Source organism: Microcebus murinus, chromosome 12, assembly GCF_040939455.1.
Source record: "Microcebus murinus isolate Inina chromosome 12, M.murinus_Inina_mat1.0, whole genome shotgun sequence".
Classification (NCBI taxonomy): domain Eukaryota; kingdom Metazoa; phylum Chordata; class Mammalia; order Primates; family Cheirogaleidae; genus Microcebus; species Microcebus murinus.
In genome coordinates this window covers 93,229,679-93,250,413 of record NC_134115.1, presented here as the reverse complement: position 1 = coordinate 93,250,413, position 20,735 = coordinate 93,229,679, and the positions used below count along the sequence as shown (strand labels likewise).

The 20,735-nt window shown below is 58.0% G+C and overlaps 1 protein-coding gene across 1 annotated transcript; it reads left to right on the top strand.

The window, feature by feature from the left end:
* Positions 1-216: 216 nt before the first annotated feature.
* QSOX2 (quiescin sulfhydryl oxidase 2) lies at positions 217-19,354 on the top strand. The gene is made up of 11 exons (XM_076009193.1): positions 217-296; positions 2,175-2,223; positions 2,915-3,020; positions 3,168-3,258; positions 5,423-5,568; positions 7,011-7,145; positions 7,305-7,434; positions 9,453-9,575; positions 11,034-11,184; positions 13,843-14,031; positions 16,662-19,354. The coding sequence occupies exons 3-11, from the start codon at positions 2,947-2,949 to the stop codon at positions 17,210-17,212; spliced, it is 1,590 nt and encodes a 529-aa protein (XP_075865308.1). The 5' UTR covers positions 217-296; positions 2,175-2,223; positions 2,915-2,946; the 3' UTR covers positions 17,213-19,354.
* Positions 19,355-20,735: the final 1,381 nt, after the last annotated feature.

Genomic DNA, 20,735 nt, shown 5'->3' with positions numbered 1-20,735 from the left:
AATCGCATTCCTCTCGCCCGGCTCCACGCAGAAGTGCTATGTCTCGTGAAAGGGCCTAACACACAGCGCGAGGGGAGGCACGCGGGCCGATATCTCGCGTGGCTACGGCCTGGGCTCTGGGCCGGGGTCGCTTGGTTCCGGGCCGCAGGCGAGGCCCGTGCCCACCACGCTGAAAGTCACACTCTTGCTTTTCAGACTGGGCCACCGCCATCCGCGTGGCTGCGCTGGACTGCGCGGAAGAGAAGAACCAGGAAGTGTGCCGCGCCTACGATGTCCACTTCTACCCCACCTTCAGGGTAAGCTGCGGGCCGCGGTCTGTCACCAGGGGCGTCTTTCAGGTTGGAATTCACCATGTTTGTAGTCCAGATTTTTAGCATCTCTTGCTGGCTCTGTGAAACTTATGTATTTATCACGGGTCGCCTTTTAGTTGCCCTATGTTGAGTGTAGGAGTCTCTGCAGGACTGTCCACGCACATGGCCCTCGCTCCCCAACAGGGGTGACGGACGCCTGTGTGCAGGCATCAAGCGTGGCCCTTGTCGTGCTGGGCCTCTCCTCAGAAGAACACGCATGCGCGTGCACGCACGGTCCCTCAGGGTAGAGCAGGACGCCTTGGACGCCCATCATGAGCGTCCCCAGCTGCAGCGTCTGTCCCCACAGACAAGTCTGTACCCGTTCCTTCCACTAGGGGGCAGAGGTGAACGCGACCCTGTTGCTGGTCACATACATAGTATGTGTGTGTGCACGTGTGTACAGCCTCATGCCTGCACAGAACACAGCACAGTGACATTGACCTCTCCAGACACATGTGGCGCCATGGAGGTCATTTCTAAGGAAGCTTCACGATCCCTAAACTTTTCCAGCCCTGATGTCTGTGCTTCGTGCAGTGTCCTGACAAGGTGGCTTTTTCCCCTCTGGTTGGGTCGGTTGTGTTGCCAGGCGACGGCACCTGTGGCCTTGCCGTCTGACTGGCGCCAGGCTGGTGGCGGGTGCCAGCCCCCCGAGGGCCTCTGCTGGTCTCGTGTCTCAAGTTCTCTTGCTTGTGCTGGCGCGTGAACGTCAGGACGGAGTCCTGTCTGTCTTCGTTTCAGGGTCACGCGCGGGTCAAGTGCAAGCTTTGGGGTCTTCTTTCTTTCGCCTCATGTGACGTTGCCCAGGTTCACCGCGATGTTGAGCGTGCCGAGGTTCGTTGGACCTGTGCCCTGTGTCACTGGGGAGCAGGTCAAGTGCAAGCTTTGGGGTCTTCTTTCTTTCGCCTCATATGATGTTGCCCAGGTTCACCGCGATACCTGTGCCCTGTGTCACTGTGGGGAGCCATGCCCCTCTCATTGCCGGGCACGGACTCTGCCAGGCTGGTGCTGCTTTGAACAGCGCCGCTGCGGACACTCCCCAGCACGGGAGGAGCCCTCCGGGTCGGCCTGGGGGAGAAGCCGCAGGGCTGGAGAACCTGGCCTGGGCACCACAGACCTGGCAGGGCCACCCGCCCCACGCAGCATGGGTGGCGTCAGGTGGTGTCAGGCGGCTTCCTGTTCGCCACGGAGTGGGCACAGCATGGGCACAGCATGAGGCGCAGGGTGGTCTCGTTTGCATTCCCTGGTGACCTGTGGCGGCCAGTGCTCCTGTGTGGGGGCCACGGCGTCGCTGTCTGTGAACTGTCTGTGCCTGTCGTTGCCGTCCCCACGGGGCCTTTTGTGCTCCCCCACTGAGCCAGACGCCCTTCGCATGTTCTCAGTGTTAGAGTCTCCTTCGGCTGTGAGTGTCGCGCTGTGTTTCCACCGTCTGCAGCGTGTGCTTTTCACCTGTGCAGGGACTCCACCATGTCTCTCTTCCTCTCCCCGTCTTCGTGTTGCCACAGCTGACCGTTAGGACACACGTGTGATACCAGAGTCAGGAAAGTGCCATCTTTTACAACTCTAGCCCCTTGCGGGGTCTCGCTGCTGGCCCTGCTGGTCAGAAACGTGGATGGCAGAGCCCTGCCTGGCATTGCCCTCGGCCCACTCGCGCATCTGCCAGGGAGCACAGGAACTCGTGTGTTTGTCGTCAGTTCAAGGAAACTCTGGAGGAAGTTGACTAGAGTGCTCTCTACGATGATGGTCATTTTGTTGCTTAAATATTAAACATACAGACAGACACCCGCACAAGGCTATTTCTTATTTGTTTTGTGTTTTTCCTCTTAGTATTTTAAAGCATTTACAAAGGAGTTTACAACTGGAGAAAATTTTAAAGGTAAGGACATAGCATTATATTTCAATCTCTTAGCTTCACCTCATAAACCTGTTAAGATAGAAATGGTCTCACGGACCAGAAAGCTCATTGCCCGCTCCCCCCGGCCACGCCAGCACACATGCGTCAGCGCTGCCTTCCTGCCTGTCTGTCCTTCAAGAGTTCAGACAGTCATAGCTGCAGTGACAGTTTTTATTTTGTGTTTTATCTTGCTTGGCAAATGTGGTAGTGAAAATTTTTTAAGTGAGTTTTTTAATTGAAAAAACATTTGGAGAAGTGTATGGACCATATACGGGTGGCCGATGAATTTTTACAAACGAGCCTGGCCAGGGGAGCAGACCCCTCGGGCAGCCCCGCAGAGCCGGTTGTGGCTGTGCTTGCTGGCGTGGGCAGATCCCAGGGCCTGGCCCCTCCGTGCCTGTGTGAGGCCTCCTGTCGCTGTGTCCGCAGCCCGCTCGTCCTCACTGGCTGCTGTGCGGTCCTCCCGTCCCCGCTGTGTGACTCCACCGCTGTCTGTCCCACGCCTGCCGAGAGCCTCGTTGCACCCAGCTGGGATTACCGAGGACGGTGCTGCCAGCCTGCCCCTGTGGTCTTTGGGCCCTGGGTGGGGCAGGGCCGCCAGTCCCTGGGTTGGCATCTGCTCTCAAGGGCAGACACGGGCAGACGCAGCCGTGACCGTGGCGTGTTTCCCCAGGACCCAACAGAGAGCTGCAGACGGTCCGACACATGATGATCGACTTCCTGCAGAACCACACGGAGGGGAGCCGGCCTCCGGCGTGCCCGCCTCTGGACCCAGTTCCGTGAGTAGCTCCATGAGAAAGGTGGGGTGCTGTGCGAACGCAGTGCTGTGAGATGCAGGTTCGCACTTAGCGGTACAGCCACTGGCATGTGGTGGCCAGCTCGCTGCGGTTGAAAGCACTAAAAGCCTCTTTTTTTTCTCTTAAAAGGCCCGGTGACATTCTTTCTCTCATTGACAACCGTGGTGGCCGTTATGTGGCTATTTTATTTGAAAGCAACAGCTCCTACCTTGGACGAGAGGTACTGCATCCGCTCCAGTCGCTGCTACCTGGCGCCGCGGGGCTGGGGCTGTTCCACTCGCGGGAGCAGCGGCCGCTGCGGCACCGCTTGTTGAATTTGCGGTTTAGTTCTCGTTAGTTATTGGAACCATAGTTTGTGTTGCTTAACTAAGTCAGCTGGCTTATGGAACAGAATGCTGTTGGTAGACTAAGTTATTAGTAGATTAAGTTCGCCTTGGAGGACAAACCTTGGTAGGGTTTGAAGTGCGGCCTGACCCTAAGTTTGAAGCTGAGAGAGCTTTGCTAAAAGCACGCTGGATCTTACCTTGAGGTCATTCTTTATCTCTCACACGTTATTACCACGATTTTTTCTTTGCTATATTCTGAACTCCATACATTTTTTGCCAAATCCAAAATTCAGTAAAACATTGTTTCTCTCGTGGGACGTTGTTGTGCTTCCATTTCACACGTAGGGTGCCTTCGCCTTCACCTTTGGCCCAGTCTCAGTCACATCCCAGGGCCAGGCCCAGTGCTGGCCAGCTGAACCTGCCGTCTCCTAGGAGACGAGAGAGGTCTTGCCTGCCCACGTGCACGCTCAGCCCTGATCCCCACTCCTCTTCCTCCTCCTCCCTGTGACTCGACAGGAGGACCCTGGCTGCCCTCCCGGTGCCTCACCGCCCCTCCCTGTCCAAGTTTGGTGGTGACATCCTGCCGCCATCTGTGAGTGGCCAGGATTCTCTGTGGAGGGACCAGGGAGCCACTGGAGTGTGTTGTCCTCCCAGAGTCCCGAGGCCTCCTAGCGTGCGTGCCGTCCCCGGCAGTGCCACCCCTGCACACACCTGTGACACGAAGACCAGAGGCAGAGCCTCTTCCCCCACCCACACTGCATGCTGGCTCTGCCCACCAAAGGGGGTGCTCTTCAGCATGGACAGGTTCCTGGGGTGGCCTAGAGCAGAGGCCTGAGCACAGTTCAGAAGAGGTACAGTCTGCTCAGAGCATCTCCAGGTCATGCTTAGCCAGGGCCTGGGTCCAAGAGATGGCTGGTTTTGCTGACACTGGAGAGAAGTAAAGAGAGACGGGCTCTGCTTCTGAACATGGTGCTGAGCCACGCAGGGTTTGCTCTAGATCCTGAGGTGCCACTCCTGCGCTCTCTGCCGTCGAGCCCCGCCTTGCAGCTCGTGTAGGGAAGGACAGGCGCCTTGCGGCCTGCTGCACCCGGCTGCACTGCAGGCCAGGTTGCCTCCTATGGGGGCGGGGGCAGCCTTCCAAACGCAGGTGCATGCCCGCCTGACCTCACAGCCATGCCCTCAGTAAAGGGACTTCCTTGACTAATGTGAATTTTGTGGAGGGTACACTGGTTTAAAAAAGTAAAAAGTTCATGGATGAATGTTTTTTTTCTTCAGTAGTCTGGAAAGTTACAAAATGAGATTGTAGTTTCTGCCCATAGGTGTGCGTCTTGTTCAGTTGCCTTAAAGTGCAATAAGAGACATTTTATTAAGATGCAAATGATGGTCTTGCTGGTAGAAGGATAAATGTAGATTTATTCCAAACCTGTTGTTTCTAGTTTCTGTGAGCATAATGCTTTTGTGCTTTTGTTAACATTAAAGATAGAGTCACCCTTGACACCTACCCCATTGTTTTCATGTGGAGGCAGGGCCTCGCTCTGTTGCCTGGGCTAGACATCATCACAGCTCACTGCAGCCTCAAACTCCTGGGCTCAAGTGATTCTCTTGTCTCAGCCACCCCAGTAGCTCAGACTACAGGCATGTGCCACCATGCCCGACTAATTTTTGTTATTTTATTTTATTTTTTTTTAGAGATGGGGTCTTGCTGTGTTACCCAGGCTGGTCTTGAACTCCTGGGCACAAGGAATCCTCCCGCTTTAGCCTTCCAAGTAGATGGAACTACAGGTGTGAGCTGCCACACCTGGCTTTTTTTTTTTTGCAGAGATGGGGCCTCACTATGTTGCCCAGGTTGGTCCTGAACTCCTGGCTTCAAGTGATCCTCTTGCCTCAGCCTCCCGGAGGGCTGGGGTACAGTTCTGAGCCCCCGAGCCTGGCCTCTCTTGATGATTTAACGTCCTTGTGTGTGAAGGGTTGCCTGTGAGGTGTATGTCTACACATTGTGGTATTTTCTGAGAAAACGGCCATCCTCAGTGAAGGTAACTTGATTTTCTTGTCACTCAGGTGATTTTAGACTTGATTCTGTATGAAAACATTGTGGTGACCAGAGCACTGGACGGGGAGAAAGCGCTTCTGGAGAAACTTGGTGTTTCTTCCGTCCCTTCATGTTACTTGATTCACCCAAACGGGTCACACGGGTTAATCAACATGTAAGTGTTAGTTGGCAGCATGGCGGGGACCAGGAACCCCGTCCAGTGTTGAGTTGTGGGGCAGAGACTCAGAGTGGGCGGGGCCAGCCCAGCCCTGCCACGCCCCCTCCCTCGGCAGATTTCAGCCCACGCTCCTAGCTCTGGGCTGTTATTAATAGTTGTCAAACCCTCCCCTGTGCCAGGCTCTGGGCTCCAGGTTGGTCTGTGTCTGCTGGTGGCTGGTGAGCTCACTTGCCCTCAACCTGCAGAACAAGAGCTGGGACCAGCAGGAGCCCCCGTGTGCCCTGTGCCTCTGCAGTGAGTGCCTGTGTGCCCCTAAGATAAGCCCAGCCAAACGGCAGACAACGTGAATAAAGTTGGAAAAAGCAAAGTAGATGAGAAAGTTAAATAACATCCTGAGGCTGCAGAAGAAACCTGTGGCAGCTGCCCTGCCCTGGGCTGCCCCCTGCCCCAGGCCCTAGGCCTGGTCACTAGCAGCTTCTCGCATGTGCCTGTCCGGCACCTTCTAGGTGCAGGGATGCTGCAGTGGGAGGGCAGGATACGTTTCCTACCTCTTGGAGTTTCTAGTTCAGCATCTTCCAAGATTGGCGAGGGCCATGAGGGTGCCCTACCCGGAAGCCCTGAGCACACCGTGGTTGCCTAGGTATAGATTTCTATTCTAAGAAAAAAAATGCTGGTATTCAGGATAACCGAGGAGGTCAGTGAGCTCACTGTGTGTCTGAGCCCTGGGAACGCGGCCCCTCCCGGCAGAAGCACGGCTCTGCCCTCGACAGCTGCCCTGAGCGGCTGCCGGACGCTTAGCATTAAAAGTGTCATATGTGCAACTTCTTAACGTACAGTAACATTTTACAGGTAGTGTACTGTTTTTACAAATAACACTGCCGCATGCCGTCTTTGGAAGTTACATCGAGCTCTGAGTTTCGGAGGGAGTACTCAGTAATGGCGTGACCACGTCCTCAGAAGGCCGCCTCCACCCTCTCCAAGCAGGGCCAGCACTGCAGGGAGCTCAGGGAGCTGTCATGCGGGGGGGGGGGGGGGTGCTCCCAGGCTCCGACTTCCAGATGCCCACTCAGAGCTGGCAGATTGTGGGCACGCTGGCGAAGGCTCTTAGGCATGTCGAAAATCACAGTCGGGATAAAGCTGATCTTGGCAGATGCTCAGACCAGCTTTACGAAACGTCTTAAGGTCCCCGCCAGGCATAAATGAATCATAGCACTTATTACAAGTGGGCCAGCGATTATCTGGGGATTTGGTTCAGGGCGTCTCATCCCCTCAGGTGGAAGCTCAGCCCCAGGGGTCCAGGCTGCAGCGTGGTCATCGTGTCACCCACCCATCCCCCGGCGAGTGCCAGGGAGGGAGTCGGGAGCTTTCCCAAGTACAGAGCGGGATGGCCCTGACTTTGTGACTCGGTGACCCTCCCATGGCCCTCTTCTTTGGCGCAGTGTGAAGCCTCTCCGATCGTTCTTTTCCTCGTATTTGAAATCACTGCCAGATGTGAGGAAGAAGTCACTTTTCTTGCCTGAAAAGCCAAACAAAGAAGAAAATTCCAAAACAGTAGTTTGGAGAGAATTTGACAAGCAAGTATTCCTCCTGGACTGGTGCTCGGGGGCTGAGGGTAGACGCAGGGGCTGTGCGTGCGCAGGGTGCTGGCACCGACCCTGGCAGCCCTGGGAGTCCTGGGGGGCGGGACGTCGTGGAGAGATGGGTGGCGCCTGACTCTGTGCCGTCTCTCCCAGGTCCAAGCTGTACACGGCCGACCTGGAGTCGGGCCTGCACTACCTGCTGAGGGTGGAGCTGGCAGCCCACAAGTCCCTGGCAGGAGCGGAGCTGAAAACACTCAAGGACTTTGTCACTGTCGTCGCCAAGGTGTGGGCCGTACTCGTCTGGGATGGGTGTGGGCGTTGGGCTCTGTGAGGAGCACGTGTGTGGAAACACTTGTCGTTTGGTGGAGGAATCGGCTGAACTCCACCTGTCAGCTGTTTGAGCCTGCACCATGGTTCAGCTGGCATTTCCTGGGCACACCTGTGTGTCTGACACTGTTCTGAGCACTGGGGCTGGGAGCTGGGGACTTGAAGCTTTCCGGTGGACAGTGGGCATGTAGAGGGTGGAGGGCTTGGGCAGGGGGCCCAGGGTATAGTCTGGGCACCGTTTGAAAGGCTCAGCTCTGGCTGCCTGGAGAGGGGATGGCAGGAGGCTGTGGCCGTCCCCTGCTGGGGGCTGGATGGACCTCAGCAGCCTATTTGGGGGCCCACGGACAGGGCAGGAGACAGAAGCAGGGGCCCCGGCAACCCAGGTTCAGGGAAGGGTCCGGGGCTCTACCCGTGGCACCATCATCGCACAGATGTGGTGTCTGAAACTGCTGATTGGGTCACCAAGGAGGACAGAGATGTGGCCCACAGGGTCGGCTGAAGAGGATTGGCCAGGGAGATGGTTAGGGGAGCCTTGTCGGACCCGGGCTGTGGCCTTCCGCACGCTGACCCCAGACAGCCCAGCCCCAGGCCTGCCCCAGCCCTGCTGCTGGGTGCAGGAGGGAGCGCCTTGCCTGGTGGTCACCAGGCGTCATGCTGTGACCCAGATTACTTGTATTGTCTAAAACATAAGGGGGCTCAATTTTAAAAGATTTCTCTGTTCAAAAGTAAGGTCCTTTATAGAATAATGTATATTCAACACTTTGGATCGTCAGAGTTTACTTCTACAGCAGGATTTTTGAAGCATAAAGGGATAGAATGTTTGTCTCAAGGAGTCGTGGTCTTTCAGACTCACGTTGTTGGACCCCTTTTACCCACGGTGTCACGGAGGATCGAGAAATCTCCAGCTGGCCTCCTTTCCTTCGAGAAAGCGTCCTGCTGGTCTGCCCGTCACGTTAGCGCTGGGCGGTGTGGCCCTGGCGACAGCCGCCAGCTGTCAGCAAGTGTCAGGGCCGCTCGCTCTGCCCACGTGCGCTCCCCCACGCTGTAGCTGAGTGGACGCAGTGTCTCATACAGTGCGGGCGGCTCCTTAAGGCAAGGGAGTGATAAATTATTCTTGGCAATTTTTCTAAAGTGTGCCTAAACGTCTGAAGGTAAATTTTTTAGAGGGTAGTGGAAGAATTGGTAAAAAAAAAAAAAATTCCAAAAAAAAAGAGAAGGTATCCAGGATCAATGGGACATGGTATAATAAAAAGACAATAGATAGATAGACAGACAGACAGACAGAAGGTAAATCCCGTGCTGGTAGATGGGTAGTGGTGCTTCGTACTGTGGGCGGGGCCTGTCATGTTTGAGTCTGGCTGTTTTAACGGCATCCGCAAGAGTGTAGCCCAGGTTTTAGGTTCTTTTGGCAGCTGTATTTGTATGTTTAATGAGGCAACGTTTAATCAGGTTGCTTGTTAAAGGAGGACAGACCCCGGGGGCTTTCAGCCAGTTGCTCCTCCGGCTGCTGTGTCAGCCACACGCCCTCCACACAGTCACTCGGCCAGCACGGCCAGGGCGAGGGCAAGGGGAGCGGGTGGGTAGGGAGGGCAGAGGTAGCAAGCCCTTGCTGGCTTGATACTGAGTCACACACTGGGACCGGTGGCCTGTCACCGTGAGGCAGGTGGCTGCCTGGGGGGGGAGTGAGGCGACGGGGGTAGGCTGGGGCACAGGTGGGCACAGGTGGTGCTGGAGAGACGCTGCCCGACGCCGGCCCCATGGCACCCTGGGTTTCCCATATCTCGTCGGGGACCCTGGTTGTCACAGGGGCCTCCTTCTCGGTCGACCCATTGCCCTGCAGGTGATGCGCCAGTGCGGGCGGGTGGGCGGGCAGGGGGGCGTTCGGTCCTGCTGACCCAGGCCCTCAGGGAGCACGTGGGCTGCAGGTGGCGCTTGCCCCAGACGCTCTCTCAGGGTGGGTCCTTCCTCGTCCAGTTGTTCCCAGGCCGCCCGCCGGTGCGGAAGCTGCTGGAGACGTTGCAGGAGTGGCTGGCCAGCCTCCCGCTGGACAGGATCCCTTACAACGCCGTCCTCGACCTGGTCAACAACAAGATGCGGGTGAGCCCCAGGCCCGCCCCAAAGCTCAGGCCCTCAAACGCTGCACTGTCTCCTCACCCGACTTGCTTTCTCCTGCCTGCCTGGTGCTCAGAAAGCGAAGCCACACGTGCACGTGGATGGTCACCCTGGCTTTGCTGCCAGCACTCTGCGCCCCACGGCACAGGTCCCGTCCCCCCCGTCCTCCGTGGCTGAGCCCGTGGTTTATGCGCTGCTGTCTCCAGGAGCTTTATATCCACCTCCTCTCTGGCGGGGCAGCATCATGCTGGGCCTTTAGGGACAGTTCACCAGGCCAGGCATGCTGGCTCACGCCTATAGTCCCAGCTACTCAGGAGGCTGTGGCAGGAGGATCACTTGAGCCCCGGAGGCCCAGGCTGCAGTGAGCTGGGATCGCGCCATTGCAGTCCAGCCCAGGTGACGGAGCAAGACCCTCTCTCAGAAAGAAGAAAAGGACAGGCAGGATCTGGGGCTAACAGGCTGTGAGGGCACGTCCTGTGCAGCAGGACAGGTCACCAGTCTGGGACAGCCTGTCCCGGGGAGGCAATTTTCTAAAGCAGCGTAGTACTGGGGCTTTACTTTTCAGTCTTAGTAATTAAGCCCATCTACGCTCCATACCTCAAAGTCACCAAAGACATTGGACTCAGGGAGTGTGGTAGCCCTGCGGGAGCTGCCGCCAGAAGCCAGGTGCCAGTAGGTGACCATTTTCCCTCAAGGCCTGGGCGCTGCCCCCCACAGTCCTGAAGAAGCGGGCCCCTGGAGTTGAACGGCTGGGGGGCAAACCCGGCCTTCTGTTTGCTGGAATGTTCCGGGACAGCACGCTCAGCCCAGCGTGGGCAGGTTGCCGGGAACCCTGGTCAGGGCGGCTGCCATGGGAGACACTGTTGGCTCCACCACCGGCTCCCCGTGGCTGAGGAGCGCATGGTGCCTTCACGATGAGCTCAAGGCCAAGGCAGCACCACAGTGTCTCCCCTTGTGACGGCAGGTCCTGGGCTCTGGAGCCCTCGGCAGGGACGGTTGGCAGAGCAGGAGGCTCGACTCGACGGCCCTGCGCAGGTGGAGGTGCCCGCCACTGCACAGCGGTGGCGTATCCTGGCTCATGTGCTCGCACCGACCCTCCCTGGCTGAGGGCTGCAGAGAGTTGGGCTTTTGACTTGGCCGCCTTTTCTCTTAGGACCGTCACTGTGACTGGTTCTGACTTAACAGAAAAGGGGAGTCTTTGTGTGTAGCCTGGCTGGCTCGTCAAGGCACAAACTCTGCCCAGAGAGTGCAGGACACGGGCCGTGCCTCCGGGGTTTGGGTTTTGTACTGAACATAAATTGATGCGTTGGTGATTTGTACAGATCTTACGTGTGCAGTTGATGGAGTTTTGAAAAATGTACATCCCCACTGAGATCAGGGCAAATCTGAACATTTTAACAATTTTCTTTTATTATTTGTGGGTTTTTTTTTATTTTCTTTCAGATTTCTGGAATATTCCTTACTAATCACATAAAGTGGGTTGGATGTCAAGGAAGCCGACCTGAGTGGAGGGGTTACCCATGCTCACTCTGGAAATTATTCCACACTTTGACCGTTCAAGCCTCGACCCAGCCCAAAGCGCTGGCCGGCACAGGTGAGCTGTCCGCACGATCGGGGTGGGGTGGGGGTGGGGGGATGGTGGTCTGCCCCACTCGTTGCCCACACTGGTGCGTGCCAGGCACCGTCACGAGCACATGGGCAGGTTCATCCGCCATGTGTGCGGCCAGGGCGCCTGCGGCCCCAATAAGGAGAGGACGCTGGTGTCTCCTCAGGGTTCACACACGCTCGCGCAGCCGTGGCTGTGGCCCCAGGGGCCGGATGTGCGCAGCTGACCTGCGGGAAATAATCAGAGAGGGAGGGGATGCCGGCCAGGACGTCCTCTGCAGCGTAAACGCTCCTTTTTTGCTTTAAAACAATAAGAGAATACGTGGGATCCTAGCACTCTGGGAGGCCGAGGCGGGCGGATCATTCAAGTTCAGGAGTTCGAAACCAGCCTGAGCAAGAGCGAGACCCCGTCTCTACTATAATTAGAAAGAAATTAATCGGCCAACTAATATATATAGAAAAAATTAACCGGGCATGGTGGCGCATGCCTATAGTCCCAGCTACTTGGGAGGCTGAGGCAGGAGGATCGCTTGAGCCCAGGAGTTTGAGGTTGCTATGAGCTAGGCTGACGCCACGGCACTCTAGCCCGGGCAACAGAGTGAGACTCTTGTCTCAAAAAACAAACAAACAAACAAACAAACAAAAAACCGCTATGGCTTAAAACAACCGCCACTTACATGAGGCAGCGCCTGCGGCGGGCTGCGCTGGGCGTCTCTGTTAGCGCAGGGGCTCGCGTGGCCGTGGTCATCTGTGGCAGCTGGTTGGCCCAGGAGCCCCCGTGCCTGGCCAGGATCCGTGGGAGGGGAGAGATGCCACCTGTCAGTGGGAGCGTGGCGGGCCGTGCGTGCAGCGGGGAGGCTCCTGCCGCGGCTCTGGGCTGACACTAGGTGGCTGCCCCCCAGGGTCTAGCGGGAGTGGGAGTGGGTCTTAGCCTCTGACTCTTGAGAATCGTACAGAAAGAAAAGTAGCACGTTTCAGGGGAGAAACCTGGGGAGCTCTCCGAACAAACTGAAATCAGAACGCTGGCACTGCCTGACCTCATGGCCAACCTTTTACCTCTCCTGAAACACGAGCCTGTGCGATCCGAACCTCGCGTGTGCACAGGGCAGGTTCCGGTGAGGACCGTCCCAGCGCTGCGTCCTCTCTCCCGCCTGCCCTGCCAACACGTGCGCACGAGGGATGGCCCCGTGGGGCAGCCCGGCGGTGCCAGGGAAGGGAGCTGAGTCACCAGGGTGCCCGTGTGAAGACACGGGACCGACGCTGGTGCAGTGGGAGCGTGAGGGCAGCAGCAGCGACCGGCACCGGCTGGGCAGGTCCTCAGCCCCCGTCAGCGCCAGTGGGGCGATCTCCGGGGACTGCATCTCAGACAGAGGAATTGGGTCAGACGCGACTGTGGGATTAAGTGTGGAAGGTTTTTCTTCTCCTTATTGTAGTTTAAACCCCATCCACTGACACGCCTGCTGGGTCCCCTAATCCCCCCAGGTAGAGGTTTATGGTTCTTGTCCACTTTAAAGATTAGGGTGGCCCGAGCGTGCGGCGGTTTGGGGGGGAAGGGGAGGGATTACCCAGGGACACGAGGCAGATGTCTGGGGAGCCCGCGCCGAAGAGGAGGGCCCACGGCCACCCCGAGGACGGGCTGCCGGCCAAGGAGGAGCTGGCACCATGCTTGATGCTTGCCGTCTCTGGGTTCAAGGGAGACCAGACACTTAGACGGGGCCTTTGGACAGCTGTCCCTCGTAGGTAGAACCTCGACAGGCACCAGGCCTGTGCCGACGTGAAGAAGGGAGACCCCCTGGGGCCTGCTATTGATAATTCCGCTGAGAAATAAGAGAGATTCATTCTCAAGAGCATGTCTTTTTTTGCCATATTTTGCCACGTTTCTTTTAATGACGACATTTAATCTGTTTTGACGTCATTGGTCCCGGTCTCAGCTGTGCGGCGGGGGCTGCTGGCCCAGCCCTCACTGCGCCTGGGTCCTGGTGGGGCTTCTCCCAGCACGGTGCCCGCCGCCGCCCGCCTGTGGGGCAGGGCTGTTCTCTGGAAGTGTGTGTGTCACTCACGCACAGCGTCTGCTCAGGCACACGCTGTCCCGTCATCTCTGTTTTATATACAGGTACATGAGCTCTATGTGGCTGGTCGGTGCTGGGGTGTTTTCTCTTAAAACAGCCACTATTTGAGGTGGTTTAGCCCTTTAGAAAAAGTGCGGGTTCTGACCACCTCTGCCCTGCTTCCCCCAGAGGGAGGCCTGGCAGCTGCTCCGGGTCACCGTCACTGCCTGCCCCGTGGAGGGCCTGCACGCCTCGTGCTCTGTGGGATTTCGAGCGTGGCGGCTACAGACTGGGAATGAGCTACTTGTCGGGTGGGAGAAACACGCGGCCGGAGGAGCCCTTGTTCCGAGGGGCCACACTCTGGGCCGTGAGGGCAGGGGCGGCTGGGTCGGGAGCTGCACTCCCGGAGCACAGTGGAGCCAGCGAGGGGTCTGCCTGTGTGTGTGCCAGGTCTCCAGGGGACACGGGGCAGCCCGTGTTGCGTGTAGGGCATGGGGCCCGTCCCCACCGCGGGTGCCACCCGGGCTCTGGCTCTGCACCAGACACACCTGGCGAGAGTGGCTCCCGCCCGCGGTGCCAGCTGGTTCTCCCCCGCGCAGGCTTCGAGGACGACCCGCAGGCCGTGCTGCAGGCCGTGCGCGGGTACGTGCGCACCTTCTTCGGCTGCAGAGAGTGCGGGGAGCACTTCGAGGAGATGGCCACGGAGTCCCTGGACTCGGTGAAGACCCCGGACCAGGCAGTTCTCTGGCTCTGGAAGAAGCACAACGTCGTCAACGGCCGCCTGGCAGGTGAGGAGACGCCACGCCCGGGTCCCTGGCCCTGAGGGACAGAGTGGCGCAAGCCCGGCCATGGGCCCAGCAGGCACACGGTGGGCTGCGCCCTGTGGACAGTGAGGACAGCAGGGCCACGAGCAGGGGTCGTCCCTGAGCTCCTGCAGTGCTCACGTGACCGGCGGTGGTCTGGAGGTCTGGAGGCCGTGGCTGCCGTGGCAGGAGCTTCGGGGGCTCGCCCCACCCCAGCCTCCCAGCTCCCGCTCCCACTCGGGGCCTGGAGGAACGTGGTCTGGCTCTTCCTTCCCATTGTGCCCTTCGGTGGCCGCTAGACCCCGAGTAAGTGTGACTCTGGACAGCTTGGAATATATTTAATATGGGGTAAGGAATGTTAGTGTCCTTAAAATCTATTCTCAGACTGTGAACCGAACCTCTCAGAGTGATTTCATTTAGAAAAACTAAATGGGGCACATGTATCTCCTCAGAGTTAAGTAATTCAAACTACTTCTAAATCAATGGCAGATTAAATCAGGCTTAAAATAATTCCGCTGAGAAATAAGTCTTAATAGAGATGAATAGGAAATGCCACTAAACTATTGGTTTTTATTTAATCCACTGCATTATAAAACATATTACAACTAAAGCACTAAAGAAAATTGGTTTTCTTTGCGCTCAGAGCTGACTGCCGTGGCCTGGGCCGTGTGGCAGCAGCCACCTTCCTGTCTGCCGGGACTGGCTCCGTCACTGTCAGCTGTGATGTTAAGGTGCTTCCACTGTGGCCCTAACCCGGGGATTTCTCCAAAATGCCCCTCAGACCCTCCTGCCGCCTCCTCCCAGAGGCCCACGTGGTTGCCCCAGAGTGCAGCTCTGAAGCTGCCAGGCCTGCCCCGGCCAGGAGCCCTGCTGCCGGCCTGTGGCCCCGGCCTGCACGCGTCCCCACGTTGCTGGGCTGCAGCCCATGGTGATGGTGTCCCTCCTGGGAGTCCTGTGTGTCCCCCACCCAACCCAGCTGCAGCCTGCGAGTTGAGACCCGAACTCCCTGAAGGCCCCAGGAGAGCTGAGGGAGCTGCTGTCCGGGTGGCTCCGTAAGGTCTTGTGTGAGGACGCTCAGGCAGCGCTAGGCCAGCGACGCTTGGTCTCCGCTCTGTCCCCTCCAGGCTCCGTGTGCGGCACGAGGCTTGTCGTCTGCAGGATCAAGGTGTGATCAGTGAACGGGCGGAGCGGAGTGTCTGCCATTTCTGGGCACGCCCTAAGTCCCACAAACAGAAGTGACTGTATTTATTCCTTCCGGAAACACTCCGAGGGGTGCCAGGCATCGCCAGGTCAGGTCAGGGGGAGACCTGAGAAGTGCCACGTGCCACAGCCTTCTCTGTGACGGAGGCCTGTCTGGTCTTCCTGTTCGCTTGGCCAGGAGATCCCGAGGTGGACAGTCAGGTGGGCTGTTACCACGCCACTTTCGCGGAGGGAGAACAGTAACACAGCGCGCACTGCGAGTGCAGGGACCTCTTCGGCTGTGCCCTGTCCTGGGAGCACCTGTGCACGTGTGCCAGTCACCCTCTGCCAGGTGCCTCCCCAGAGCGGTGCTGTCAGTGCTTACTGATCCGAGGAACGAGCGCGCAGGCAGCCGTGGGGATACAGGGGCAGAGACTCTGGCCCCACGCACAGCCAGGGGAAGCGATAACTGAGCCACCTTTGTAGGGTGGTTGAGCAGGAGGCTTCGAAACCTCGGCATTTTGGGTGACCTGAGTCAGTCCACCTGCAGAAGTCACCGAACAGGTGTACAGAGCTGCGTGGGCAAGGATGTTCACTGCAGAACTGTTTACGTGGCGTCCACAGGAAATTGGCCGAATAAACAGCGGGGCTCCTGTGCGGTGCTGCACGGCCGTCAGAAGTGCCGTGGTGGACTCAGTTCGGGAGCACAGGCTGGATTGAGCTGAGTGCGAGTCCAGCTGGAACAGCGTGGGCTGCTTTGTCAGGAGAGTGTGTCCAGAAGGCATCCACAGGCCCCCACCGCCAGTGTCTCTGGGGTAGAAGCAGGAGCAGGTTCTGCTTTGCACACCAGTATTTCTTAGTTTTTCCAGTAGTGAACACGTGTCACTCCTGAAGTAGGTTTTGGAGATCCTTGGGGGATTTTTGGAGTCTGGGTGGGGCCCACGTGCATGAAGCACAGGGAAATGCTGGGCAGCGGGTGCTGGGCAGGGGTGCTGCTGGCAGCCAGAGCGGTCTGGGCTTTGTGCAGCGGGGGACCTCAGGTGCGCCTCGAGGAAGGGGCAGGCGGGTGGGCAGGCGGCGCTCCTGTGGGCAGAGGCACAGCAGCACCACGGCAGGGCAGTGGCGGCCGGTGTGGCCGGAGGAGCAGCGGGTGGGCCGAGCACACAATCTCTTACTCGTAGGCCCGGGAACCCGCTGGAGGCCAGCACGTGTGCTGGGTGCTTTAGAAAGATGCCTGGGACCCACAGGAGCAGGGTGTCCTCTGGGCTGCACTGCAGGGAGAGGTGGTGGGAAGGGCAGGGAGAGGGGAGGGACACAGCAGGGCCCTGGGAGGAGGCCCATGGCGGGTGGGACTTGGGGGCTGTGTGTGGACAGCGCCACTCCCGGTGCTGAAAGGCCTTCCTGCACTGAGGCTGTCCCTTCTCCCCTATCTCTAGGCCATCTGAGTGAGGATCCCAAGTTCCCGAAGGTCCCGTGGCCCACGCCGGACCTTTGCCCTGCCTGCCACGAGGAAATCAAGGGCCTGGACACCTGGGATGAAGGCCAAGTGCTCACATTCCTGAAGAGGCACTACAGCCGCAGCAACCTCGTGGACACGTACTCTGTGGACCAGGGAGACCCGGGTGCAGGGGGAGCCCTGGCCAGGGGGGAGGAGGAGGAGGAGGAAGGACTCACTCCCCCAGAGAAGGCCCGTGGAGACCGCAATCCCAAGAGCCTTCCTCCGCCCAGCGTGCTGGGTCCCGGACCCCACCTGCCAGAGAGCTTGCACCACAGGCTGGACATACGACTCCAGGACCCGCACGCGTCCGGCGTCCACAGGGAAGCCGAGGCGGCGGCGCCCTTCCTCGGGGTCGGCTTCTCCAGCCTGGACATGAGTCTCTGCGTCGTGCTGTACGTGGCCTCGTCCTTGTTCCTCATGGTGATGTACTTTTTCTTCCGGGTGCGGTCCAAGCGATGGAAAGTCAAGCTTTACCACCCGGCCGTGTAGCGTCTCCGGCAGCGTCAGCAAGGTGGCGGCGCGCCTTGGAGAAACAGCCCCGCCCCGCGCCGCCTGCAGCTTTAACACTTACGATCAGGGATCTCATGAGCACGCCAGACCTGGTTCCCCATCAGGTGGCACCTCTTGGCTTCCAGGTCCTCGTTTTACAAACGCTGTTCCAGCGAGAGAAGGACTCCTGGCGTCCTCGTGCAGACAAGTGCATTCCTGGGATACTCTGCTCCTTTGCGGACCCTACGGCAAAAAGACTCCTGTGTTTCTGCTTCCCCAGACCTAAGACAGAGGGTGGGAGTCCCGGCCCGACAGTGCTCCCCACCAGCTTACCTGGACTGAGCGCCTCCTTCGTCACGGCCTTGCTTTTGTATTTGGGAAAAGCCTACCTCCCCCACCCAGGCTGCGGCCCCCCAGACGCTCTGTGCCTCGGCCCCTCGTGGTGACTTGCCTGTACCGTGTGCTTTTCAGCTGCTTGGTGGCTTCTGCTTCAGCAAGGGGATGCTTTGGGGGGCTTAGGGAGCTCGGAACCAGAGAGGAAGGTGTCTTAGTTTCCCTGCTGTGCAGGTGGTTGTCACTCAGAGAGAGACTTAACCGTGCCAGGCCAGGAGGAGCCAGTGGAGTTTGTGGCTTTGCTGCATTTCAAGAAATAACCCCAGAGGCCTTCTTTGGGTGGCCCGTTTTATTCCTCAAAGGCAGTGCCTTTGTTTGCTAACCTGGTGACAATAGAGATAGGAGCAGATGAGGGCTGTCCCAGTCTGCTGTGGTGGGGGCAGACTGAGAGCAGAGGCCGCCGTGGGAGGGGTGGAGGAGGGGTGGTGAGGCTGGTCTGCTCTGCTCCCCCAGGGAGGCGGCTCCACAGGAGCCCTTTGTTGGCTGCTCTTCATCTGTCACCCTGGGAGGGACCTGCAGGTCCCGCTGCACGTGCCTCCCCCAGGCGCTGGTGCCCTGTGCCAGGCTTTGCTCGAAGCTGTCTGGGGGGGTCCCCACACGGGCACCAGCCTCCCGGGCTGGGACCATGTTTTTTTTACCATTTAATTTAAATATACTGTTTTAAAACCCAAAACTTTTAGTGGTAAATTTGCCTCTGAAGACTTAAACAAACAAAACAAATACACTATTGCTGGGAACATTTATACTGAGAATCTCTGCGGCTGTCAGTTTGTCTCGCAAGCTTCATTTTATTTGGATAAAATAGGGTGAGACGAATTTGTGTACCCGTCCGTGTGTGAGAGAGAGAGACGATGAGAGTTGTAGATGTTTTTTCCACTTTGCCTCCTGTATATTTTATACTCCCGTTTCCTAACTGCAGTTGATCATGTGGGTGTATTTATAAGACCGCTGTGGTGTCGGTGTTATTGTTGCAGCTTGAGAACAGCCCCCAGGTTGGGGCTGCAGAGAGAACCTCCCGGAAGCCATGCCGCTGGCGGGAGGGCGGGGTCAGATGCCCTGGCAGAGCTCTGACCCTCCTGTTTCGCTTCTGCTACTAGAGTTTCTTCCTGTCTGACACTTTTTAACCCCAGAAGCCTCTGAGTGTTAGCAAGAGCTAGGACGCTAGCTAGTTGTGCACCTGGGATATCCAAGTCGCCACCTTGTTTCTCTTTGGGCTGGAAAGCCAGGCGGGCTCCCACCCTTAATTAAACTGTGTTTTAGGTGGTGTCAAATGTCTTTTTCTTCCTCAAGCCAGTTTCTCTAACGGAATGAACCCGGAGGCTGCAGGCTCCATCCTGACCTCGGGTTTGTAGGCTTCAGGCCACCACTATCTGCCACAAGCTTGTTGCTTCCTGAGGGGGGAAGGGTTTGGGCAGGGCATCAGTGGCTGGCACTGAGCCACCATGGGGGGTGCACCAAGGTGGCCAAAGGGACTGTGTAGACGTGGGGCTGTGTAGACACCGCCTCCACCCCACACAGTCTGCTCAGGTCTGAGGTCTATTTTCTAAAGTTTAAAGTATTTTCAGAGGTATTGAGACTAATGAAAATAATAGTTCAGTAACTTAAACGTTTATTTATTTTTAATGGAAGGATTTTGACTAAAAAGAAGCTAATTGACATGGAAATGTCTGAAATTTCTTACCTGCAAGGAAATTGAACATTTTGTATTGTGCACATTTTAAGAATAAAGAAACCTAACATTTGAAGAAAGGTTGTAATTCTCTTAATCTCAGGGTCATGGGTTAAGAAAAAAATGAAAAATACAGAAACAAGTAATAAAGCTAAAATAAAACAAATTTTAAAAGAAGAAAAAATTGTTATTCTCTTGGGATGCCAATCAGCTCCACCAATGAGTCGGGGTTGGGTCGAGGAGGGTGCAGAACGGCCCCGCCCTCCTTTCTAGAGTGTATGGACTGGACATCTGAAATTCTAGAATTTCTTATATGGAACCAGAGGCTTTTTGGAAAGCAGCCCAGGGGGCAGATGGAAAGTAAAAGATGGAAAATTGATTATAGATTATCCCTGGAGCGGATCTGGCTGACACAGCTGCAGGACGACACCCTCGGTTTCGCACAGTGGATTCGTGTGCGCGGGCAGCGGGGCACCGAGGCCATCTCACCACGCACCAGCCTCCCCGCTCCCTTCAGTGGGCTTGTTTATGGGATATCTTTTTCCTGAGGCTGCCCTGGGCAGGAATGTCCAGCTTTTGTCCTACAGCTTCAAGGTCGCAGCTGAGCTTGCTGGGCACCCTGTGGGGTTTGCCCCCTGACGCCTTGTTTGCTGTCCTGGCTTGGGTTTCTTCTGCCCCACCCCCACTCGTGCGCAGGGTGCAGTGGGGAGGTCACCAGCGGTCTGTGTGCCCTCCCATGGGGACCTGTTGGCTGCAGATTCTCCTCCCCAGCGGGCTGTGCGGAGGCTGGCGGGTAACTGGATCCCGGTTGGTCGCTGTGGGCTGGAGCTGGTGGTGTAGACTCTCACCATCGGTGCCCAGGCCCCCCCAGGCCCTGGGGGCTCACGCTCTGGAGTCCCGAGCAGTGTGTGTTTAGGGGCACTCCAGGTGCCCTTCCTTCTGGCTGCCCTGGGGGACGGAGTGGGGCTGAGATCTGCCCAGAAGTTGAGAGTTGGGTTCCAAGGAGTTAGAGTGTAGAAAGTTCCCCCAGGCAGCAGGAGAGAGCTGGGGGTGGGGGGGGCCTGGGCTGGCGGTCTCGAGGAAGGCAGGGTGGGGCGGCTTTTGGCCCCGCAGCTCCACAACCCGCTTGCTGCGACTCTCAGCCTGGCCTGGAGCTCAGCGAGGAGCGGGACCTGCACGGCTGCCCGCGTCCGCCAAACCCCGCGGAGGGAGGCGCGCCCGACGCCGCGGCCCCAGCGCTGGGGGGCGGGGGGCGGGGCGGGGGCGGCGAGAGGGGTCGGGGAGGGGCGGGCGGCAGGCGGGGCGGCGGCCTGTGGCTCCTTCAGCACCGCGGACAGCGCCCGACCCGGTGGCTCCGGAGTCTGCCCCGCGCCCTGTGGTCAGGAGGCGGCGGCTCCGACGCCCCAAGGGCCTGGGGAGCCCCGAGACCTCCGTGGACGCGGAGCGGAGAGGAGCGCGGGC

Coding starts and splice junctions, on each gene's coding strand:
- QSOX2 (XM_076009193.1), top strand. CDS start 2,947: ATGATGATCGACTTCCTGCAGAACCACACGGAGGGGAGCCGGCCTCCG. Junction 3,021..3,167: donor CCGCCTCTGGACCCAGTTCC/GTGAGTAGCTCC, acceptor TTCTCTTAAAAG/GCCCGGTGACATTCTTTCTC. Junction 7,146..7,304: donor GTTTGGAGAGAATTTGACAA/GCAAGTATTCCT, acceptor CGTCTCTCCCAG/GTCCAAGCTGTACACGGCCG.